We start from the raw sequence: 26,214 nt of genomic DNA, 5'->3' as shown, positions 1-26,214 counted from the left end.
CCTAAATAACTGGTTTGTGAATAATGTAATACATAATTTAGAAATGACAAATTGATCATTAATAAAGTATGAAAATGCAATTATTAAACACATTATAGATATGCTTATAAATCAAGAACAAAGCATTTACAGCTCTATTTATAAACGGCGTACAAATGTTTTTTAATGTTTTATAAATGATGAATTGACTATTTACTAATGCTCAACTAATGCTTCATAGCGTGAGTCCAGTGTTCACACAGTGGTCCAGTGTTCACACAGTGATAAAGAGTGGTACAAAAACCTCGGTCAGTCAGACGTCACAGTGATGCACTGATACAGCTGAGAGATACTGCAGCTGCTGATGGAGGATCACAAACAACACAATGGTGTATCAAACACAAATTAGCATCAAACAAACAATATAGTTCTTATTCACAGTGATTAAAAAATATTATTAAATGAAAAGATTGAAAAAATGATTGCACAACCACCAAATAGATGATAATATGCACTATGCATCTAAACAGGCATTAAACAAAAGAAGAAGAATTAGTATGGCACACTTTTTCTTAGCGTCCATTCTTAGCTCGTTGATTCGTCGCTCTGTTGAGAAAGTCTGGTTTGTTAACTGTAATCATACTTCAGGTTGGCTGAACTTACTCCCGGATGCATTTTTTGGAACCAGCAAACCTCAAGTTAGCAAGGATTGGGTTAATCAACAGAGTTCAGAGAATGTTTGATGGTAAGATAACCGTGCTTTTTGGAATACTGGTATCAGTGCAATCCCTGCATTGCCTGACTTGGCAATCTGAGTATATTTCAGAGTTTGATGAAATGCTTGAAGTGTCTTGTCTGAGTATCTTTCTGTTAAACCCCTGCATTGTGTCCAGACCCTGTCTCTCTCTTTGTTTGTTACAGTAACAACCAAAAGTTCCCTTTTATCCATTAAAAACATTCATTCCCTTAGGTTTTTACTGAGTTTAATACCCAATCACTTATGTTGCACGTATGTTGTAGCCTACCTAGCGCAGCTGCTGGGGTTGGTTACACAAACAATCTCTGAAATAACTATTTAGTTATCGTTCTCAAGTACAAACAACTGATTTGCCCAACACTGAATAAAATAACAGTAACAGATGTTCTCAGACAGTTGACTACAGTAGTAATGTCAGTGTACTTATACATCTATGACCTACATTTGATTGGTGAAAGTTAATTAACTAAAACTGCAAATTTACAAAGTGTCATTGTAAACTGTGAACAACTAAGTTTTAATTTCACTAAAAAGCTGCATTATTACCTCATCAGCTCTTTGAGTGAATAAATGACGACTGGTCAATTGTGGTTTATTGAATCCACTTGCTGGGCAGAACATAAACTGCTTAACCACTACTTAAGTACCAGACAGACACTCACACACACAAAAATGAGGCTTTAAAAATGCGTTGAGTGGAATGAATGTGTCAAGTAAGTGGTAATCTATCGCGGACAGCTCCTGCTTTTTATCATGTCCAGATGGTTTTGTAGTAATGGCGAAACAAAAGTTCAGTGGCCTTTGACAATACATCAGAGGCTGACTAGGTAAGATTATGGACTTCTGAACACATTGTTGACCAATTAGTAGTTTTTCTTTAGTTGTGAAGAAAGATTTGCAGTTTAAGGAAAAATAAATCTTGTTTTTGTATTTATAACAAGATGTGATTATATTGTAAGATAATTAGGCTACACTACAGTATGTCTCTGTTCCGTAAGCATGGCTGCTGGACACAAATGCTGCCTAGTAAAATATATATATATACATTCGTTTGTGTGAGTTGGTTGATCAATCATTCAAACAGAAATTTAAACATATTCCAGACAAATCACCAAAAATCAAACAGTTGGTTCATTGTTTGAATGCCTTTATTTGGTAACTATCCCATTAGAGTAACTGGTTTGATTTGGTTATCCCATTCCTCAATCAACAACAAAAAATAATAAACAAGTTAGCAATAATGTGACTAAATGTGTAGTGACCATGTTTTGTTAAAATAATTCAGAATATAGTCGGTACTCTCAGCAGAGAAACAAGTGATATAATAAGAGAACTACACAGACTTGGAGCCATGCAGATATGTAATAGATTTTTAAAATGCGCATAAACAATAAATCACACAACTGAATTAGATGAGACTTAAAACATCCTTGGTTCCTTTAAGACAACATCAGGGGACCGATGGAGATGGAAGCAGTGTCATAGAATTCCACAGACCTGCGCTCTCTCATGTGATGTTCAGAGTCACAGTGCTGAAAGAGATTAAAAAGTGATACGTTAGAGAAAACTGTCATATCCATCATATCCGTGCAAGCTGTTTAAAATTCATCAATGACTTGGAACGTCTTTCAACCAATCATTTTATTCTAGCTTCATGCATTCTTTTTTTAACCAGTATTTCAATGTGTAAAGTTTCATTAAAAAAGCAAAATTTTGAACAAAAAGCTGAGAAAATCATTTATCAAAGACTACATCGGGATCAGAATCAGAACAACAATCAAAACATAGATCGTGCAGATTATTGCACCTTTTCATGGGCTCAAGATTTCATTGTTACATACAGAAGGGGACGGAGACACAGGTATAGTTTAGATGTATTTATTAAACAACCAGAGATGAATGGCAGAGTGCAGGAATAGTTTGTGACTGGAGATGAATACTGGAACTGATACTTGTTGTTTTTCCCAGGGATCGTGGATGCAGGCAGACGTGGAGCAGACGAGACAATTTGACACTCACAGGAGACGAGGAGACATTAGGAATCACAGAGAATGCTGGAGACAGGCGAGTAATCGTTATAAGAAGTCCTTGAGGTAAGTATAGCATGTAGGTATGCGTTAACGAGACCGGACAGCAACTGTGTGCTCTGGAGTGTCTTTTATGCTGCTGTGGTGATGGGTGCTGATGAGTGTCAGGTGTGCCTTGTTAATACTCAGGAGAGAGAGTGCGCGTTGTGATTGGATGTGTGTAGAGCCTGGCGTTTCTGTGACATTACCCTGATGTCGTGGTGGTCGACCTCTGCCGCGTGGAGCTGGCCTGTTAGGATGTCTGGCATGGAAGACATCGAGAGGACTTGGATCGACCCTCTCGCTCTCCCGGAACCAGTAATCCACTGCTGGGACGTCTGATGGTTCCTCATCCCAGGGGAACAGTGGGGGTTGGAAGGGAATGAGTTCAGTGGTGGGTTGACGGAGGGAGTTCTGTGTGTACTCGGACCAACCCAGAAACTGGTTCCAGCAGTCCTGGTGGCCATGACAGAAGGTACGCAGGAAACGGCCGATCTACTGAATCTCCCTCTCCGTCTGCCAGTACGTCTGGGGGTGGTATCCAGAGAAGAGGCTTATGGTCACACCTAGGAGTTTGAAGAAGTATTTCCACACTTTTGATGTGAATTGTGATCCGTAGTCAGATATGATATCTTTAGGCAGTCCATAGTATCTGAAAACATGGTTGAATAGAAGCTCAGCGGTATCCATTGCTGTTGGAAGTCCAAGTAGGGGAATAAGTCAACAGGACTTGGAGAATCGATCTACTATCACTAGTACACAGGTACATCCGTTGGAGACTGGGAGATCCTTTATAAAAAACACTCCTAGGTTTGACCAGGGGCAGTTTGAAACGGGCAGAGGTTGGAGTTTCCCAGAGGAAAATGAGATGGCACATTCCCTGCACCCCTGCACGTACCTTCTGACGTCGGATGCGATATTGGGCCACCAGAGGCACTGTTTCAACAGCGAGAGGGTACCATTGACCCCTGGGTGGCCAGTGCCCAGTGAAGTATGTGACGAGTGGATGAGAGGAGTGCGCTGTGTCCGTGGAATGTACTCCATCCCCTGGGGGCAACCCGGCAGGGTGTTGGTGGAGGCATTCGACTCGGGGGGCGTTTCTTCGGACCAGGTAATGGGACTGACAAAGTTTCTCGGGGATGATGGACTCTGGATCATCGATGCTTTCTTCGGGACCATGAATACGAGACAGAGCATCAGCTTTTACATTCTTTGACCCAGGATGGTAGGAAATGGTAAAGTTGAATCTTGTGAAGAATAGAGCCCATCTTGCTTGGCAGGGATTCAGTCTTTTAGCATCCCGTAAGTACTCCAGGTTTTTATGGTCTGTTAGAACCGTGAAGGGATGTTTTGCTCCCTCGAGCCAATGCCTCCACTCCTCCAGGGCGAGCTTGATGGCCAGAAGCTCCCGGTTGCCGATAACGTACTTAACCTCCGCCGGGTTGAGCTTGCGGGAGAAGCCGGCACATGGATGGAGCTTACGGGGATTCCCATGCTGCTGGGATAAGACCGCTCCTACTCCTGTAGTTGAGGCGTCCACCTCGACAACGAAAGGGAGATCTGGATCTGGATGGGCCAGGAGGGGAGCGGTTGTGAACGCGGCCTTGAGGGCTTCAAATGCTTGGGTTGTGGCTGGAGTCCAGGACAGAGACTTGGGCTTGTTTCTCAGAAGATTTGTCAACGGGCTGGTGATGGAATTGTAACTTCGGATGAATCTGCGGTATAAATTTGCAAAACCCAGGAATCTTTGTAGCTCTTTAACAGATGTAGTAGTAGGCCAGTCTTTAACAGCGGTGACCTTCCTCTTGTCCATGCAAATGCCACTGTGATCGATGACATAACCCAGGAACTGCACTGAGGGCTGATGGAACGTGCATTTCTCGGCTTTGAGATAGAGATGGTATGTACGAGATAGAGATGAGGTTGTACGTGCTTCGGAGGTCCAACTTGGTGAACACAGTGGCGCCGCATAGATGTTCCAGCACTGATGGGACAAGAGGAAGTGGATAGCAGAATTTAATGGTGATTTTATTTAAAGCTCTGTAGTTGATGCAGGGCTGCAAGCCTCTGTCCTTCACCACAAAGAAAAAGCTTGAAGCAGCAGGGGAAGTAGACGGGCATATGTAGCCTTTTGACAGAGCTTCATTTCTGTATTCCTCCATGGCCTTCTCCTCCAGGATGGAGAGGGGGTAAATTTTCCCTCTGGGCACTGGCTCACCGTGGATGAGGTTGATTGCACAGTCCCATGGCCGGTAAGGAGGCAGCTTGGAGGCATCTTGAGGACAGAAGACAGCTGAAGTAGGAGTAACACGCAGGGATGTCCGTTGAACATTTCTCGAGTGGACTTTCCACAGAAGTAGCACAGACTTGGACTCGGTCTTCTGTTACATACTGAAGGGGACGGAGACACAGGTATAGTTTAGATGTATTTATTAAACAACCAGAGATGAATGGCAGAGTGCAGGTGAGTGAACAGCAGGAATAGTTTGTGACTGGAGATGAATACTGGAAATGATACTCGTCGTCGTTTTTCCCAGGGATCGTGGATGCAGGCAGATGTGGAGCAGATGAGACACTTTGACACTCACAGGAGACAAGAAGACACTAGGAATCACAGAGAACGCTGGAGACAGGCGAGTAATCGTTAGAAGAAGTCCTTGAGGTAAGTATAGCATGTAGGTATGCGTTAACGAGACCGTACAGTGACTGTGTGCTCTGGAGTGTCTTTTATGCTGCTGTGGTGATTGGTGCTGATGAGTGTCAGGTGTGGCTTGTTAATACTCAGGAAGGGTGTGTGTTGTGATTGGATGTGTGTAGAGCCTGGTGTGTCTGTGACATTCATTCAATAACATTAAAAAGCTTTGATTTATTTGCTGATTAATGCTAGATGATTGTGTTACTTTGCATGTACGTGATCAATGCTTTTTGTTTCTTCTTTGCATGTGTTTTGATCCGGAGGTCCCGTGCTGGTTCAAAAAGATGCATGATAGTGCTCTCTACCATATAACAGTGAAAACACGTATAGCCAGAAAATTCTGTCAATTGAATGCAAGCATTGTGTAATGAATAATGGAAAATCTTGTCAAATGTATTGAAAATTGAGTTAAGTTGTTATGTGTTAAGTTTGTGTGTTAAAGTTCTATAAATAAATAAATAAAAAGACTAGCATTAGGTCCTAAACCGCCCTCAGACCCCAGAGAGTTAAATGCCTTCATAGACTTGCTCAATATTATCTGTCTGAACTGCTGCACAAGTATTCACCTCATCGCTCTCTAAGGTCATCTGACTAATTACTCTACCAATTATTAATTACTAATTGTGCAATGACTGATGTATGCCATTTGGAAATGTTATATTTGTGTTTTATGGATGAAGTGTAACTGCATGGTGGACTGTTGTGTGTTGAGTGTTTTTGTTTGTGTTGTTTGTGTTTGTCTAGACAAATTTCTACTAAGGCAGACAATAAAAGATAAAACTAGGCCCATATACCCTGTATGTATGTCGGTTTCTTAAAGGGATAGTTCACGCAAAAATGAAAACTCTATCAGCATTTGCTCACCCTCAAGTTGTTCTAAATCTGTAAAATTTCTTTGTTCTGTTGAACACAAAGGAAGATATTTTGAAGAAAGTTTGTATCCAGGCCACTTTGGGGCACCATTGTATGGAAGCCCGTTTCCGCCACAGTTGAGTAAAAAAAATACTCATAATAATGAGAAAGTTACTCGTAATAATGACTTACCATCTCATAATAATGAGAAAGTTTATCGTAATAATGACTTAAAGGTGCCCTCGAATGAAAAATTGAATTTATCTTGCCATAGTTAAATAACAAGAGTTCAGTACATGGAAATGACATACAGTGAGTCTCAAACTCCATTGTTTCCTCCTTCTTATATAAATCTCATTTGTTTAAAAGACCTCCGAAGAACAGGCGAATCTCAACATAACACCGACTGTTACGTAACAGTCGGTGTGCACGCCCCCAATATTTGCATATGCCAGCCCACGGTCCCAACATTATCATTATGAAAGGCATTAGACAAGGGCAAAACGTCTGGATCAATGTCTGAATCAACAGACTAGGTAAGCAAGCAAGGACAACAGCGAAAAATGGCAGATGGAGCAATAATAACTGACATGATCCATGATAACATGATATTTTTAGTGATATTTGTAAATTGTCTTTCTAAATGTTTCGTTAGCATGTTGCACTTGGCCAGTCATAAACCTTCATTCCAGCGATATTCCTACAGAAAACACCTTTTAGGATGTTTATGACTCATTAGAATGTATGCAAAAGACAGCTTTCTAGGTGAAGCGTTCTTTAACAGAGTTGTATATATAGGGCATAACCTGATATTGCTGAGTTCAACATGATCCTGGGTCAACATTTTTGTTGATCCTGGAACAACATTCAAATCAACCAATCAGATTTGAGGGACAAGTTTACAGATTATGTCAAGTTTAGGCAAAAAATCATGAATTGATGCTTCTACATCAGACTAGAATGTTGTTCCAGGATCAACAAAATATGTTGACCCAGCAGGAACGCATCTAACTCAGCAATATCAGGACGTGCGATATATAGCTGTGTGCTGTCTTCATCATTTCTCTATCTGTTTGAAATCGTCTCAGGTTACGCATGTAACCATGGTTCCCTGAGAACAAGGAACATGACTGCGCTGATTGCGCTATGGGGAACATCACTTGTGACTCGTGTTCGAAATGCCAAAATCACAACACTCCAATCCTATTGGCCGGCAACAGCCTATCACGTCAAACGGCGCGAACCGTGACGTATAAAGGGAGCGCCTAGGGAAGCAGCCAACATCTTTTCATCTTTGAGGGACTGTTCAGCAGGCATCCCGAAGCATGGCAGGAAAGCGCAGAGTCTCGTTCCCTGTTCTCAGGGAACCATGGTTACATGCGTAACCTGAGACGTTCCCTTTCGAAAGGGAACTTCAACTCTGCGCTGATTGCGCTATGGGGAACGATATACCCACGCCACCATGCTAGAGGAGAATGCATGCCCAAAATGTCTGGGCAAACGTCTGGCAGTTCCAGGGAAAAACTGGGAGCAATTCTCCAAGGCTGTCAGTGACAGCATTCCCTACAGCCAACAGCCCAAGTTGAGCCTAAAAAGAGACCCGCCTGCCAAGGCTGCTCGAGCATCTGGGACCAACGAACCAAAGAAAGTGGTCCCTCTAAGGGAATGTGGCCAAGAGTCCAAAAGAAATCCTGGCCAGTCACTAGGGGGGGAAACAAAATCACCCCCAACGCCACCAAGGAGGCCTTACTAATCTAGCGAAAGCCAAACGTAGCCTGGCCAACCTTGTCTGATACACAGAATCTCCAAGCGCAAACTCCAAAGAGGAGAGCAGGAAAGAGCGACTGCGAAAAGGCAGTAAGCAACTCAAACCCACATGCAGAGATGGGCATCCTGGAGAGCGGACCTCAGCTGAGCGCTAAAAACCCTCGTATGAGGGGAGTACAACCACTCATCCTAGGATCTACTCAGCTTCTAATAAAGGCGCTGAGGAGGCTGTGCGCTAGAAAAAAACCTGGTACAGGGGAGCACAAACCAGCCTGGGGCCAGTCTGAACGGGAAACTTCACAGAAGTCTACAACCAATGACCAGCTTAGGGAGCTAAGCACAATTACACAGTCAACCCAAAGGAAAGTACGAAGCTCAACCTAACAGACAGACCATACTGTAGGCACATAGCCATGGAGGCCGACCAGAAGGGGCCTACAACATAACTAAAGTTCTTATAAACGAACTAATATCACAACAAGAACCCAATCCATAAGGTAGTATTCAGGATGGCCCATAAGGCCATTCGACTGAAAACATAGCATGCTAAGCGCATGACCAACCAGATGATTAGGTAGCTGTGAGTGCCCACGGAATAGCCCGTCCAACACAATCCAACGAGCAGTGTACTCTGTAAAAGCACCTTTCTACTCTTTAAGCAAGAGGAGTACAGTGTACGCCATCACGCGCTAAAGAAGGCCCCATGGGCCTATAACCTCAGCAGACACGTGGCATCAGCTCGTGGCAGTGTTATCAAGCTCCAGGCAGAACAAACCAACTACGGAGGAGGTTAATGAGTCAGCCGGAGCCCTGGCCAGCCAGCGACAAAATTCCCTTCACTGTTTCTTGTCGAAAGAAACGCAAAAGGTACATGCCAGCATGTTCCCAAAGGAGGCCCCGAGGGCCTACCCGTTACATGCAGCGTCAGCTAGCGGCCATTTAAGAGATGGGCATCCTGGAGAGCAGAACTCAGCTAAGCGCTATAAACCCTCGTATTGAGGGGAGTAAAATCCGCTCTTCCTAGGATCTACTCAGTGGCTGATAAAGCACTGAGGAGGCTGTGCGCTAGAAAAACCCTGGTACAGGGGAGCACAAACCAGCCTGGGGCCAGTCTGAATGGGAGACTTCACAGAAGTCTACAACCAATGACCAGCTTAGGGAGCTAAGCACAATTACACAGTCAACCCAAAAGGGAAGTACGAAGCTCAACCTAACAGACAGACCGTACTGTGGGCACATAGTCATGGAGGCCGGAACAAAGGGCCTACAACATAACTGAACTAAGCATTCCACAGAAACTCAACAAATGAGGCGATATTCCAGGATAGCCCGTAAGGCCAAGCACCTGAAACATAGCATGCTGGAAGCATGACCACCAAGTAATTAAGTAGCTGTGAGTGCCCACGAAAACAGCCCATCCAACACAATCCAATGAGCAGTGTACTCTGTAAAAGCACCTTTCTACTCTTTAAGCAAGAGGAGTACAGCATATGCCATCACGCGCTAAAGAAGGCCCCATGGGCCTATAACCTCAGCAGACACGTGGCATCAGCTCGTGGCAGTGTTATCCTTAAGGAAGCAAATGCACTCGGAAATGTACACAGTAAAAGCACCTTTTACTTTCCAAGCGAGAGGAGTACAAAGCCAAACTCCAGCGTGATAGCAAAGGAGGCCTGTGAAAGCCTACGACTCGTGAAACAAAGCGTCAGCTAGTGCAATCACAATTCACCCATGGTGAAGAGACATACAAAAAACCCACAAAAAGCCTGTGCCAACATGCAAACCGAAAGGAGGCCCTGATGAGGGCCTACAAACTCCATGAACACATGGCAACAACCAGTGGTAACTTATGACAAATGCCAGCCAACAGGCCAGTACTTGAAAGACCCATAGGTAGGAGAAGTACACACTACGCCACAGAACTCAACGAAAAGCCTGAACTAAGGCTTATTCGTACGGAGGGGGTGTGGCCAATGGTGGCATGTGTCATAAGACATGACTCAACCATGGAAAGAATCTAGATATAACCAACCCAGCTGGGCTAACACAGAGGCTACAAAGGAGGCTTGGTAAGGCCTACTACTTTTAAGCACCATGTGGCGCCAGCCTGTGGTCATAACAGGGCCAATGCTCAAAAGGGGACCAGTTCTAGACTCTACATGATAACTGTGGGGAACTAGCTACACAACCTGAGCTGAAGCCTACACATTCCAACAGGCAATGTACATATAAATATGCTATCATGGTCTAAGGAAGGCCTATAAGGCCTAACACCTCAAATAACGTGAGCATAAGCCTGAGGCAGTGCTAAAAGCGTGAGCAAACTAGTGATCATAAACCAACAGCGCCCAAAACAAGCTGCATTAAAGAGAGGCTATAATAAAGAACCAACAATCTAACAGCAAGTGTAAAACAGCTGCTGTGGTCATGATCGACTGGGGAAGTCGAGAACATACTATTCTAACCAGAATAGGACTCTCTACACTCACCCTGAGTGTGCAATCCAACAGGTGATGCACTCAGTGAAACACAAACCCTAACCGGGGAGTACAACAAAACACCACGTTCATAGACAGAGGCTAGACACAGCCTGCTATCACAGAAACAGGTGTTAACCTGTGGCAGCACTAGAGTAAGCTCACATAAATATATAGGGCTAAAGTCTGAGAACCCCAAAGCAAAAATGCTTTGAACACACATGCCATCCTTACAAGGATAAATGTTTCCCACAGGACAAATCTTGACATTTGTACTGAACCCAAGAAAAATGGAAGCTACAAAGCTTAGCACCGTTAAATCAAACTTGATAATACAAGGGGGTTCACGTGAAAACAAAGCATGAAGGGTTCTGAACAGTGAGGCCTAGCGTAACGCACAACTTATCTCCTCAGAGATAAGGGCCTGCCACCTGAGACAAACAGCACCAGGAAGGCTAATAGCAACCTAAACCTTAGCTGTTGATCTGACTAAAGCACCTACATACAAAAATATGAAGGAGAATATGGGCAAAAACAGCCACCAACTCCCTCAGGAGGAGGCCAGAACTAGGAACTATACAACCACAAGTGGATAGTAAATAACAGGGGAATGTAAACAAACAAACACCTAACCTAGCTCCAGCCTAGCTGCTAGCTAAGGCCTACTGGGCCAAGCAAAGCTTGGGCTTCATCTTGAAACCTTCAAATATGAGGAGAAAATGAAGCACTGCAAGCAAACAGTGTCAGGCGGCCGATAAGCCGTCCTGCACACAAATAACTGAAGCACGAGAGCCAACTCAAACCAAACTAAAGTATTAGCTGAGAAGCTACTCTAACATAGGAGGCTACAAAATAGCAGCCATAAAGCGGCCTGCATGTTTTGAAAACTAGCCAACCTAATGCTACTGTTATTTTGTCCAAAAAAGCCCCCTCTAACTTTACTGACTACATGCTCAGGAAAGCTATACAGGAGAAACAAAGTCCACATTTTATAAACATAAAAATATGGACCCAGCTTACCTTCCTGCGGCTCATAGAACAAAGATATTCCCTCCTTATTTAAAGCATGAAGGAGGAAGAAATCAATATATATATATATATATATATATATATATATATATATATATATATATATATATATATATATATTTTTTTTTTTTTTTTTTTTTTTTTTTTTTTATGGGAGGTGAAAGAAGAGGAGAGGGCAGATATAAATCACTCACGGCAGCTGCAGCCTGCCGAAAAGCGCGTCCAAAAACACAGCGGCTCACACACCCAGCAGCCAGAGGAGCGGTCATAGCACACACAGGGCTACAAACACAGATGCAGACACCTCCTCCCTCGGAAAGAGTGTCAAACGAGAACAGAGCGTCCGAACAGAAGAGTCGCTCGCAGTGAATAATAGACAAACACACATAGACGCCACCCTCAAGCATCGTCTATGCGAAATTTCCTACCGGAGTTTGTGAAACAATGGCACGAACAAAAACAGTCCCGAAAAGACGAAAGGATGTTGGCTGCTTCCCTAGGCGCTCCCTTTATACGTCACGGTTCGCGCCGTTTGACGTGATAGGCTGTCGCCGGCCAATAGGATTGGAGTGTTGTGATTTTGGCATTTCGAACACGAGTCACGAGTGACGTTCCCCATAGTGCAATCAGCGCAGAGTTGAAGTTCCCTTTCGAAAGGGAACCATGGATCACCACTCTGTTTCTGCTTGTTCATACACAAAGATACAAATGAATGTTACAAATGAAGACTATCCCGTCTCATATAGGCTACTAAGATAATTTATCAATAATGTTATTTATTTAATAATATTATAGATTACACTTTTGCAGAACGTGCCATGGTTGCAGAGTTCTCGCATTTGACCAGCGGATGTCACTAGCGTGTCACTGCTCTGCTGCCTTGTGTATGCATAGTTTCTCATTATTACGAGTAAGTTTCTCATTATTATGAGATGTTAAGTCATTATTACGAGAAACTTGCTCGTTATTATGATAAACTAAGTCATTATTACGAGAAATTTTCTCATTATTATGAGATACTAAGTCATTATTACGAGAAAGTTTCTCATTATTATGAGAAACTAAGTCATCATTACGAGAAAATAACTCATAATTACGAGACATTTTCTCATTATTCTGACATACTAAGTCATTATTATGAGACACTTTCTTAATATAATGAGATACTAAATCATAATTATGAGTAACTTTCTCATTATTATGACTTACAGAATTATATTTTTTTTTACTCATCTGTGGCGGAAACGGGCTTCCATACCATTGAGTTCCAGAGTAGGAAAAATAACTACTAAGTGAATGGTGCCCCAAAACTGTTCAGTTTAACACATTCTTCAAAATATATTCCTTTGTTTTCAAAAGAACAAAGAAAATTATACCGATTTTGAACAACCAGAGGGTGAGTAAATGATAGAATTTTCATTTTTTTGGGTGAACTATCCCTTTAAAGGGGACCTATTATGCAAAATTCACTTTTGCCTGGTGTTTGGACATAAAATGTGTGTTGGCAGTGTGTGTACACAACCACCCTATAGTGATAAAAATCCAGCAACTAATTTTTTTTTAATCCCCATAAATCATAAGTAGTGTCTCAGAACAAGCCGTTTCCAGATCCCTGGCAGTGTGACGTCACAAAAGCCACAGGCCCCGCCCACAGTGTTGACTGACACTGAAGTTTGAACATAGACCCGCCCTGAGCAGGTTGTTTACAACGAGTCAGCCATTGCTGCACTGACGAGAATGTCTCCCAAGCGTTTTAGGTGTTCTGTAGCTGGATGGATTAATCCACAGAGCTCTCTCCATTTACTACCTAAATCTGAGCTGCTGAAAACGAGGTGGATTAACTTGGTTTTACAGGAAAATGCTCCCTCAGTTCTGTTGAAATTCGTTCATGTCTGCGCGAATCATTTCACACCGGACGAATATCAATACAAAGAGAAAAAACATTAGCATCTCTGTGCTAAAAATGTGCTACTCAAGGAGGATATACAAGTAAAAACTGTTCGTGATCCAGCTTACAGTCTCCAGAGTGATACTATACGGCAGTAATGAAGGTGAGAGCACTTTATTACAGTTCATCTGAGTTTATTTACGGATATAAAGTTTATTATGCACCACCCGGAAGGCAAAAGGTCTTTATTTGTTTACTGTTAGTTGTAACGAGTATTTCTGTGTAATTCGCAATGTTTGTTGGTGATAATAATACAAGGGAAAAGAGAGAGTTTATGGATAATATTTTAATGCACACTTGCAGTGTTTTATTAAGCTCTTACAGAGATTTTCTAGAGTGAAAACGGATGCTTCATCTTTTGCGTGAAGTACAATAAACGTCATAAAACTCATCTGTATAGTTTTGGCCATCATACGGACGGTACAACAGGCCTGTGCTTATATAGTGGATTAAAAACAAGAAGACAATATTATAACCGTAATTGAACTAAACTATACCTGTTCTATCTCCATGCAGCATATATTCGCAGTTTCTGACATTATAGTTCGTCCTGACTGAATCCTGTCACCGGAGAATCAGCTCGTGAAGCTCCGCCCTCTTAGGCCGATCGCAGCAGCTCATTTGCATTTAAAGGGACCGCACTGAAACGGCTCGTTTTGGCTCAAGCACTAAAAGTAGCAATTTTAACATGCTATAAAAACTTATCTGTGGGGTATTTTGAGCTAAAACTTCAGATACACACGCTGGGAACATCAGAGCCTAATTTTACATCTTGTTAAATAGGGCATAATAGGTCCCCTTTAAGTGAATTAAACAATTCATAACAACAGCAACTACAACAAACCTACTGTCACGATCACAGTCTGTTCCTGTTCACTCCGGACTCCATTTCCCATAATCCTCCCTGTCAGTCACATGCACTCACTCCACCAATCACCTGTTGCCACATACAGCCATGCACTCTCCACACTAATCACCACACCCAGCTGATACTCATTACCAGGACTATAAAGGACTCACACACACACCACTTCACCGCGAAGTCTTGATTCCTAGTGACAATTCTGAGCGTACCTTGTATCCTGTCTGCCTGTGTTTGATCTTGCCTGTTCCTGAGTATTGACCCGTTGCTGCCTGTCCTGACCCTTGCTTGTTATACTGTTCTGTGAGTGATATCCGCCTGCCTCGATCTACTGCCTGTGCCCTGACTACGATTCTGCCTAACCCTCTGCTGTACCTGTTTGCTCCTGATTTACCCTGCCTGTACGACCACGCTTACTTTAATAAAATGCTGCATTTGGATCTCTGCCTCAGTCCCGCTTCGTTACAGAAGACTTCGCCACCACCACGATCCAGCAGCTTTCCCGGAGAGCATATAAACGGTATGGACATTGCTCAATTATTGTTGTGGAGTACGCAGGGTACACGATCGCTAGAGGAATATGTGCAGGAATATTTGAACATTGCTTACCTCTCTGATCTACCGGACTGTGCTCTGATTGACTTCTTTTGTGATGGCGTCAACCAACCTCTCCAGAGTAGATTAAGACGAGAGGGACCGCGTTCATCACTCTGCGGCTTTATGGACTATGCATTGTTGACTGTTAGCTCTCCGTTTACTGTGGGTGTCGCGGAGGAATGCGACACCATGGTGAAGCCCGTAATGGCCGCCGCGCCAGGTAACACGCACAAAATGGCGGCTACCATCACAACAGCAACAGTTCATGTCCCCACTGATCGCCCAGAGCAACGTCACGTCGCCGCTGATCGCCCAGAGCAAAGTCACGTCGCTGCTGATCGCCCAGAGCAAAGTCACGTCGCTGCTGATCGCCCAGAGCAACGTCACGCCTTCGCCGATCGCCCAGAGCAACGTCACGCCTTCGCCGATCGCCCAGAGCAACGTCACGCCTTCGCTGATCGCCCAGAGCAACGTCACGCCTTCGCTGATCGCCCAGAGCAACCGTCACGCCTTCGCTGATCGCCCAGAGCAACCGTCACGCCTTCGCTGATCGCCCAGAGCACCGTCACGCCTTCGCTGATCGCCCAGAGCAACGTCACGCCTTCGCTGATCGCCCAGAGCAACGTCACGCCTTCGCTGATCGCCCAGAGCAACGTCACGCCTTCGCTGATCGCCCAGAGCAACGTCACGCCTTCGCTGATTGCCCAGAGCAAAGTCACATCGCCGCTGATCACCCAGAGTCACGTCACGTCTCTAGATCAGTCCGGGAGCAGAGAGGGTTGCGTTCCAGTATGGCTGATCCTCCACTGACTACGGTCCGAGCAGCTGGCATCCCCAAGTCCTCGCCGGCCGCTACGCTCTCAAGCCCGCCGGCCGCTACGCTCTCAAGCCCGCCGGCCGCTACGCTCTCAAGCCCGCCGGCCGCTACGCTCTCAAGCCCGCCGGCCGCTACGCTCTCAAGCCCGCCGGCTGCTTCGCTTTCAAGTTCATCTGTTTCAACGCTCTCAAGTTCATCTGTTTCAACGCTCTCAAGTTCATCTGTTTCAACGCTCTCAAGTCCGTCAGTTTCAACGCTCTCAAGTCCGTCAGTTTCAACGCTCTCAAGTCCGTCAGTTTCAACGCTCTCAAGTCCGTCAGTTTCAACGCTCTCAAGTCCGTCAGTTTCAACGCTCTCAAGTCCGTCAGTTTCAACGCTCTCAAGTTCACCGGTTGCTATGGACTCAAGCACTCTGGACGCGATGGACAAAATGGCTGCTTTGCCAGTGCCCGCGGGCAAGATGGCCGCCCCTGCGGTGCTGAAGGTTGTAGGGGGCGTTCCAGCCACTGAGTCCGCTCCAGAGACCGCTCCAGCTGGTGAACCATCGCCTCACTCTCAGAGGAGGAGAAGGAGGAGGAAGAAGAAGACGTCCTCCTCTCCTCAAGACGCAGACGTCCTTCAGGAGGGCGCTGTGGACCTGGAGACCACTCCAAAGGCCTCTCTTACTCCGCCCAAACTACTGACTCTGCCTGCGCCGCCCAGGCTCCTTGCCCTACCAGCGCCACCTGAGCTCCTCGCCCTGCCGGCGCCACCCGAGCTCCTCGCCCTGCCGGCGCCACCCGAGCTTCCAGCCCTGCCGGCGCCACCCGAGCTCCAGCCCTGCCGGCGCCACCCGAGCTCCAGCCCTGCCGGCGCCACCCAAGCTTCCAGCCCTGCCGGCGCCACCCAAGCTTCCAGCCCTGCCGGCGCCACCCAAGCTTCCAGCCCTGCCGGCGCCACCCAAGCTTCCAGCCCTGCCGGCGCCACCCAAGCTTCCAGCCCTGCCGGCGCCACCCAAGCTTCCAGCCCTGCCGGCTTCACCCATACGCCTGGCCCTGCCGGCGCCACCCGAACTCCTTACCCACGAACCTGCGACGGGTCCCGCTGAGTTCCCCAAGAACTTTTTGGGGGGGGGCGGTATACCTAGGGGTGGGGAGCTTGTGGGTGGGGACCCTGCTCAACCATGGCCATTAAGGGCCCCTGAACTACTATGGCCATTCATGGACTGTAGGCCACTAGGGCCATGTATAGACTCTGACCCGCTGGGGTCACCCATGGACTCTAACCTGCCGTGGCTGCCCAAGCCGCCTGACCTGCCGTGGCCGTCCGAGCCGCCTGACCTGCCGTGGCCGTCCGAGCCGCCTGACCTGCCGTGGCCGTCCGAGCCGCCTGACCTGCCGTGGCCGTCCGAGCCGCCTGACCTGCCGTGGCCGTCCGAGCCGCCTGACCTGCCGTGGCCGTCCGAGCCGCCTGACCTGCCGTGGCCGTCCGAGCCACCTGCCCGAACCACCCGACCTGCCGTGGTTGCCTGCCCGAACCACCCGACCTGCCGTGGCTGCCCAGGCCACCTGACCTGCCGTGGCCGCCCGAGCCACCTGACCCACCGTGGCTGCCTGTGTTCCTGGGGCTGCATTGGAGATCCCGTTCCCGGCTGCTGTTAGATCTCCAATGCACCCACCCCCCCCTCCCTAGCTGTTCCTTTACGTCGCGAGGACGCGCCTTCCGGGAGGGGGGCGTTATGTCACGATCACAGTCTGTTCCTGTTCACTCCGGACTCCATTTCCCATAATCCTCCCTGTCAGTCACATGCACTCACTCCACCAATCACCTGTTGCCACATACAGCCATGCACTCTCCACACTAATCACCACACCCAGCTGATACTCATTACCAGGACTATAAAGGACTCACACACACACCACTTCACCGCGAAGTCTTGATTCCTAGTGACAATTCTGAGCGTACCTTGTATCCTGTCTGCCTGTGTTTGATCTTGCCTGTTCCTGAGTATTGACCCGTTGCTGCCTGTCCTGACCCTTGCTTGTTATACTGTTCTGTGAGTGATATCCGCCTGCCTCGATCTACTGCCTGTGCCCTGACTACGATTCTGCCTAACCCTCTGCTGTACCTGTTTGCTCCTGATTTACCCTGCCTGTACGACCACGCTTACTTTAATAAAATGCTGCATTTGGATCTCTGCCTCAGTCCCGCTTCGTTACACCTACTCTAACCATGTTGAAATGATCAGAAACATTTAACTAGGTTTGAGAGGGATAGTAAACTCACAGTTGAGCAGTGATTTCCTGACAGAAGGCAAAGGTGAACAGTACAGTGCAGGTAAACCTTAGTGGAGTTTGCAGTGAAGACAAACATCCTGAAGGAGAAACGGCTGGATGTGGAGACTCCATTCTGCAGCAGCTCAACTGTGTCGTCATTTGGATTGGGACACCTGAGAATATCAGTAATGACATTTAAAAAGTCACTTTCTTAATCTTTAATAATACTGTGTGGAAAATAAATGCTGTATAAAAGAATTATGTCAACAAAATCACAGAAACAATATATTTGTGTTACATTTTTCAAGTTTATGACACATGTGTGCAGATTAAAATTCCGAATCACTAATTGGCATCAAATTTATAGTGGTATGAAAGTGGTGCTTTCAGAAATTCTGCACCCCAAATGTGATGATCATGTCTTGTAAATCATCACAAGTTTTATTCTTCTGGCTTTTAAGGCTTAGCACTGATTAAAACACAAGAAAAGTCTTACTCTCTGCTGATGAGGTCCCAGCGGATAGAGTGACGAGAATCATTCACAGGTGTCGCCCAAAATTTGTCAATCACTGTGGCAAACTGACGGCTGTCAACCCCCTCAACACGAACTTCCGTGAACATCTGCTGGTTTATCTCCACGTTCACACTTCCATTGAAGGGCTTGGAGAACTCAGCATCCTGATACAGAACCATCCTGACCTGATATCTCCCTTGACCAGCTGGAAGCTTCTTGTAGACAATGCTGTTGAAATAACAGTAGATACATTACATTTACGCATTTGGCAGACGCTTTAATCCAAAGCGACTTACATTGCATTATACTATACATTTAGTATACATTTGTATCTGAGTATGTGCAATCCCTGGGATCAAACCCATGACCTTGGTATTGCTAGTGCCATGCTCTAACCACTGAGTTACAGGAAAGCAAGTGTACACAGTGTATCAATTTAATGACAACTATTTTACAGATATTCAGTAGCATACAAGCTCTTGGTTTACAGAAAATTACCATATATAAAACCTTTTTTTTTTTTTTTCTACCTCTCTAGTGGATTGATTTCCTTATTTGAAGAAAGTGTTTGGTTTTGGGGGTATATACAGCTGAAATTCAGCTTCAGAATTCTCATCCTGCTGATGGGACCTTTGGTCAAGTTCTGAGCTCCGAAAATAAAGTTCTCATAGATGAAGTGGGTGCCATTGGCCTGTGGACCAGATACATAATATTTTAACATTTTAGTTTGAATTAAATTCAAGATATTGTCTACAAGAAATTTTAAGATTTTTTTATTTCTTAAGAGCAGCTTGTATTAAATGCCAAACTCATCAGTCAGTTACAGGAAAAGTAAAATACAATGAAATTTGATTACAAAAAAGCTTGGTTGCACTCTTTCCTTAGTTTTACTTCAATGTTATTTAGTCAGTGACAAATTAAAATGTGAGAGCTGAGTGTGTTCAAATAGCATGTAGGCCTAACTCCTACCACAAGTTTTGTACCACAGGTGTGATCATTGTTGTCAAAATAGAACTCCACTCTGCCATTCCGGACTGTTCCTTTGCAGCTGGGGTCATTGAGGTGTAAGTTGTCAGCAGGAATACCAGCCTCAAAGAGCAGACAGCGAGACAGGGACATGGAACCAGAGCTGCTTTCACAAACCTCAGAAAAATCTGACATAAAAAAAAAGTAAGAACACCAAAGTAGCTTTAATAAAAAAAAAAATGTGATTAATTACTTAAAACTTAGATTTGAATTGTTGTTATGGAATGAGTCCAACCAAAAAAGTCTGGGTCAGGTCTTCGATGGCCCTCGTTACAGAAACAGCCGTAAAAGCCGTTTTTCTCTCCACACAGTTCAGCCTCAGTGCAGTTGAGCTCAGAACAGGGGTCACTCACATCTAAGAGGAGAACCGAAGAATGAATGAAACAGTGTAATGCCACACCAGCAGAGGGAGCCCTCACCTGAAATCTGACTGTGTGCTGCTCCCTCTGGTCACTTCCCGTTTGGCAGCCATTAAGCATGGCATGACCAAACGGCCTTGCGAAGTATTGCCAGTTCTACTGCTTTACTGAGCGTTTTGCATCTAATATCTGTTTACCTTGGGTGCTTCTCAATTCTTATTTGTGCATCCTCATTTCCTTTCCTCGCTTCCTTTCCTTGCATCTTAGCTCCACCCCCTTAAGAATGCGAGGGAAGGATGCAAGGAAAAGATGTGAGGATGGAGGAATTGAATCAAGTTAAATGTATCCTCGCTCCCTTTAGCGTCACTTCAAAGTGTCATCAGCTGCACTCGAGGGATCTACCCACATGTTGTTAAAGTTTGGTTATTTAAAAAAATTATAATAAATATTAATAAAGCAAGATGCCCCATTGAAATATATGAGATATGTTTATTTAAACTACAAAAGTAAAACATACATTTAAATTATTGTGACAGATATGGGGGAGGAAAATGTATACGTGTGTCAGGTTTCTCAACAAAAAAGACTTCCGCAAAGGATACACCTCTGTGTCCTCGCTCATGACTCCTCAGGAAGCCTCCTCACTCCTCGTTCCTCGCCTCCTCACGGTGCAATTAGAGAATTGATATGCACCCCTTGTGTTTGACTATCTTGCCTGCCTTTTCGACACCTGCCTTTGGATTACCCCTTTACCTGTTTGCCTTTTGGACTGTTATTGTGGTTTTGACACTTTGCTTGGCTTCACGCTCCTTTTTGGACTGTTCCTAATACACTTTAGCACATGGATTCCAACACGGCTTCTGCCTCCTCATTACAAGCAGCTGGAGCATTTATATGCTTACAGAAACATACCAGTACATACCGAGTTGGGAAAGTATTTTGACTCTGACAATTAATGTGTTCATTGCCTTTGCTATGACCAAACAAGTCTACTCAACACTAATACATGCATGCCATTAGTGAGCTTTACCGTACATTGTATACAATTGGAAAACTTTGTTGTGCAATTGAAAACATAAAAAAAATTAAATGCTCTAATGATACATTGTTTGTTTGGTTGTATTTTTGATGGTAACACACACAGTGGTAATAATAGTGGAGTTCCGTTCTCCTTAGCATCATTACCTCTGACTCCTGGCGAAGAAGCAGTCATGCTCAGTGTCGGTGTTGCTGAAGAAAAATAAAACAAACACAAAAATGCACAACATTGTTATGTTGTTGATGTTGATATGTCAGAGTGATTGTGATGCTTCAATCTGTTCAAACAAATCTTTAGGCATTGTTACAGGTTGTGAGAAAAGCAGATGTGGTTATAATTCAAAGGTGTATAATTACCTGTCTGTGGTTCTGCACTAGATGGTAGATATCCTATCACAGGAAAAGAGAAATGATTAGTGTCTGTTATAGTTCCAGAACGGATTTCTTCATTTGCATGGTCTTTCCCACATGCCAAGAAAGTCAATTACAAAGATGCCAAGCGTAAAGGGGGCTGTAACTTTACATACTTTACTTTACTTTACAACTTTACATAACTTTACAACTCAGTGTCTGACCTTGAGACCAGGCCAGTTCATGTAGCCTACGACACCAACACTTTAGATTACAGCCTGGAAAGTACTGTGTAATTACAACGTATTTACAGCATAACCTCCAGTAATTATAGTGTACCTATAAAGTAAGTATGTGTAAGTATAGGGGAACAATATGTAAAGTCAGGGGAATAAAGGGGTAACAACCAGGAAAATAACAAATTGATTATACTGTAAATATTTTAGAACTAAGGTTGTGACGACTCGTTACTCACAGTAGGATCCATTTGCAGGCTTTATTATAAAATGTAGTCAAACAGGCAGTGGTCAGAACCGGCAGATACAGTGACAGAGGGCAGACAAAGTCGTGGTCGTAAAACAAGCAGGAGATCAGGACAGGTGGAGAACAATCACAGGTCAAAACACAAAGCAAATAGTCCAGTAGGCAGGTAGCAGAGAATCGTAAATGGGTAAACAAACTGGGTCACAACAGGCAAAAACAGGAAATAACGCTCAGAATTGCACCGTATAGTAAACAAGACCTCACAACGAGGAGTGACGCAGGAACAGTTTATATAGACCTAACCAATGAGCTGCAGCTGGGTGGCGTGATCAGTACCAGGTATGGGGCTGATGGGAAATGTAGTGAATGTGCGAGTGTCAATATTCGGGTGAGGGCGCCCTCTGCTGGTCAGAGGAGGGGATCACGGAGTTCGTCCCTGTGACAAAGGTGTACGTATACTAGGAGAATAGCATAATGGCACCGATGTTCCTGGCATGCCGTCAGTCTCTGAGACTCTCAAGTCTGTTTGTACTATGGTTTTTTAACTGCCTTTTAAATCATGGCATATTTAATTCACCTGTTGTCTTAAGCCAAAGCGTCTTGGGCTAGTTTATGCAAACTCTGCTGAATATTGGACTTTTGGCAGATGGACAAACACATCAGTTAGTGCCGGATACTGGTGGGACTCCTCCGCAACTGTTGGCGTCTGTGCCGCCCTACCTTCGTCAGGTGCAATGTTTGCCGCCAGGAAAGAAACGATGGAAGCATAGAGGGAAAAGAGGTGGTTTCACGGTTAAACTTAAACTTGCCCTTGGAAGTAACCAGAGGAGATACAGGGTTCAAGCTCTGGTTGTTGACGGAATGGACTGCTCTCGTTTTGTGAGATGCCGCTCCATGGAATTGTCATATAACTGGAATGTCCCGATTTTTCCTACTTTTACTGGATCGCTACAAGTGCTTCGTTCACCGTGTCTTCGACTTGGCGGGGTAAGATTATGTAATATTAAACTGCTGCATCAGACAACTCATACTGATGATGATACAATGAAGATTGGTTTGATCAACGAGAGGTCAGTGATGAATAAGACATTCTTGTTAAATGACTTTTTTACTGCACAAGGCTTAGATTTTATGTTCATTACTGAGACATTGATTACAAGTGGGGACATGAGTCCTTTTTCTGAGCTCACACCACGGGACTGTAATTTCTATAATGCACCTCGTTCATCGGGTCGAGGAGGAGGACTGGCTTCTATATTCAAAAAGAAGTTTAACTGTAGACTAATAGCAACTGAAGAATGTGCTTCTTTTGAACGACAGCTGCTTAGTCCGGTTGTTATTGCTACTATTTACAGGCCTCCAAAAGCACAGAAAGATTTTATCAATGAATTTGGGGATTTTTTAGGAGGTCTATTTTCAAAATTTGATAGACTGCTCATTTTAGGAGATTTTAATATACATGTGTGCTGCCCAGAAAATGCGATGACGAAGGACTTTTTAAACCTGATTGATTCTTTTGACCTAACACAATTGGTGAATGGTCCGACTCATATGCAAGGCCATACATTAGACCTGGTATTAACACATGGACTCTCTACCGAAGATTTAGAAATAAATGACCATGTTATCTCTGACCACAAACCTGTACTTTTTAATATCCCTGTCTCATGCTGTTCTGTCAATCCTGTGAAATCTCTGCAATGTTTTCACAGCTTTTCATCTACGACTAGTACAGAATTTGTTGCAATGTTTAATGAGGTGTGTAAAGTGTCTGACTCTGTTCTTCAGGATATGGGTGTTGATGAGCACTTGTGCTGGTTGCATTCAGCCTGTAAAGAGGTTTTAGACACAGTAGCTCCCCAAAAAAATAAACAGTGCAAAGTTAGGTCTGATCCATGGTTAAACGAATCTTAGGCAAAATTATAGGCAGGCAGAAACTGTTACAGATCCCTTGTTCCCCTGGACTCCATATCCCATGATCCTCCTGTTCTCCACACCTGCACTCACTTCCCTCGTCATCTCCCCATCATCACTCATCACCTGCACCTGGACTTGATTATCCTCACTGCCTTTATATTGCACTCACTCCATTCACTCCTCGTCGGTTCTCTGTTGTGTTTGTGTATGTTGGTGTTCCCTGCCTTTGGTTTATTAAAGTATATCTTATATTATTGTGGAAATCCGTATCTGCCTCATCCTTCTACCAGCTACCGTAACAGAAGAACCGACCTTAAACCGACTGGATTTCCACAACATGGAGGGATTATCGGTCTCCCAGGCTCCAACTTCTCCCATGCCTCACACTACAACTCTGTCTGCTGGCGATCGCCTCATCGGGCTCCTACAGGTGGGTCGTTCGCTGGAGAGGTATGTGGAGGAGTTCATTGAGCTTTCTTTTTTGTCTGACTGGCCTGAAGCATGTTTAATCTCCCTGTTTCTGGATGGACTGGATGATGACACTATCCGTTTTGATGAACCTGATTATCGTTTCTCCTTAAGTGAAACTATCAATTTAATTTTGTGGTTAAACGGCTCCAAATTCTTTGTGGATACGGTTCAGGATCAGTGTATGTCTCCAGTTCATAATAGATTAATTTGACTTGACAAATGTTTCTCATCTATCTTTTTTTTTTGTCAAACATTTTAGAAAAAGTGATTGGTGAACTTTATCAGTCCGGCTTCAGAAAGTATCATTCCATGGAGACAGCCCTTGTAAAAGTTTTTAATGATTTATTTGTGACTATGGATGTTGGTGATTCAGCAGTGTTAGTTTTATTAGACCTAACTGCAGCCTTCGATACAATAGATCATATGGTGCTGCTTTCATGGCTAGAAGAGTACTAGGGTTGCAGGGTAAGGCCCTAAATTGGTTCAAATCATACTTGACTGACAGAAGCATGGCAGTTCGATTTGGATCATATACATCTAGAGTGACATTGCTTATATGTGGTGTGCCTCAAGGCTCCATCCTGGCCCCCACGCTTTTTTCACTTTACATGCTCCCATTGGGGGATATTTTTAGAAAACACAATATAGCATTTCACTGCTATGTGGATGATTTACAAATATATCTACCGTTAACTAATAGAAATAGCCTAGAACCTTTAAAGTCCTGCCTCTCTGATATTAAAGCATGGCTGGCTTCCACTGTCCTTCCACTGTCAATGAATGTTAAAGAATGTGTTGAAAACTTGGGCGTTTTTATTGATAGCTCTCTGAAGTTGAACACACAGATAAATCATGTTGTAAAGTCTAGCTTTTTTCTGGCCAAGATGAAATCTGACATTTAAGAGTCTCAAAAACACAATTCATGCTCTCATATCATCAAGACTGGACTACTGAAATTCGTTATATAAAGGAATTAGTCAAGCCTCTATCTTACGGCTGCAGAAGGTTCAAGATGCTGCTGCGAGATTATTAATGAATATTAAAAAACATGAACGCATCACTCCATCCCTGCTCTCCCTACATTGGCTTCCTGTACAATACAGGATTGATTTTAAGTTACTTTTACTAGTATATAAATCTCTTCATGGCCTTACACCGTCTTATTTATTATAATTGTTAATTGAACCTAAAATGGGAAGAACACTCAGAACAACAACTTAATATTTACTTAAAATTCAAAGGACCAAGTTAAGCCGGAAAGGGAATCGTGCATTTGCGGCAGTAGCACCTAGGCTTTGGAATAGCTTACCCATGAATAGTGTCAGAGTGATTGTGATGTGGTTATAATTCAAAGGTGTATAATTACCTGTCTGTGGTTCTGCACTAGATGGTAGATATCCTATCACAGGAAAAGAGAGATGATTAGTGTCTGTTATAGTTCCAGAATGGATTTCTTCATTTGCATGGTCTTTCCCACATGCCAAGAAAGTCAATTACAAAGATGCCAAGCGTAAAGGGGGCTGTAACTTTACATACTTTACTTTACAACTTTACATAACTTTACAACTCAGTGTCTGACCTTGAGACCAGGCCAGTTCATGTAGCCTACGACACCAACGCTTTAGATTACAGCCTGGAAAGTACTGTGTAATTACAACGTATTTACAGCATAACCTCCAGTAATTATAGTGTACCTATAAAGTAAGTATGTGTAAGTATAGGGGAACAATATGTAAAGTCAGGGGAATAAAGGGGTAACAACCAGGAAAATAACAAATTGATTATACTGTAAATATTTTAGAACTAAGGTTGTGACGACTTGTTACTCACAGTAGGATCCATTTGCAGGCTTTATTATAAAATGTAGTCAAACAGGCAGTGGTCAGAACCGGCAGATACAGTGACAGAGGGCTGACAAAGTCGTGGTCGTAAAACAAGCAGGAGATCAGGACAG

At 44.1% G+C, this 26,214-nt stretch overlaps 1 protein-coding gene across 1 annotated transcript; it reads right to left on the bottom strand.

Annotated features, from left to right (window-relative positions):
- Nucleotides 1–1,867: 1,867 nt before the first annotated feature.
- On the bottom strand, nt 1,868–25,709 carry LOC125264318 (uromodulin-like). The gene is made up of 9 exons (XM_048183558.1): nt 25,627–25,709; nt 21,396–21,428; nt 21,186–21,230; nt 19,877–19,996; nt 19,585–19,769; nt 19,146–19,306; nt 18,598–18,843; nt 18,112–18,274; nt 1,868–2,268 (listed from the first exon to the last, which is right to left on the bottom strand). Exons 3-9 carry the CDS (start codon nt 21,211–21,213, stop codon nt 2,176–2,178), a joined length of 996 nt encoding a protein of 331 aa, XP_048039515.1. The 5' UTR covers nt 21,214–21,230; nt 21,396–21,428; nt 25,627–25,709; the 3' UTR covers nt 1,868–2,175.
- Nucleotides 25,710–26,214: the final 505 nt, after the last annotated feature.

Source organism: Megalobrama amblycephala, linkage group LG3 (genome assembly GCF_018812025.1).
Source record: "Megalobrama amblycephala isolate DHTTF-2021 linkage group LG3, ASM1881202v1, whole genome shotgun sequence".
Taxonomy (NCBI): domain Eukaryota; kingdom Metazoa; phylum Chordata; class Actinopteri; order Cypriniformes; family Xenocyprididae; genus Megalobrama; species Megalobrama amblycephala.
The sequence above is the reverse complement of the archived record's forward strand: the minus strand, read 5'-3'. Positions and strand labels throughout refer to the sequence as shown.

Coding starts and splice junctions, on each gene's coding strand:
- LOC125264318 (XM_048183558.1), bottom strand. CDS start 21,213: ATGACTGCTTCTTCGCCAGGAGTCAGAG. Junction 19,997..21,185: donor TTCTTCGCCAGGAGTCAGAG/GTAATGATGCTA, acceptor TTCTCCTCTTAG/ATGTGAGTGACCCCTGTTCT. Junction 19,307..19,584: donor CCTGTGGTACAAAACTTGTG/GTAGGAGTTAGG, acceptor TCTGGTCCACAG/GCCAATGGCACCCACTTCAT.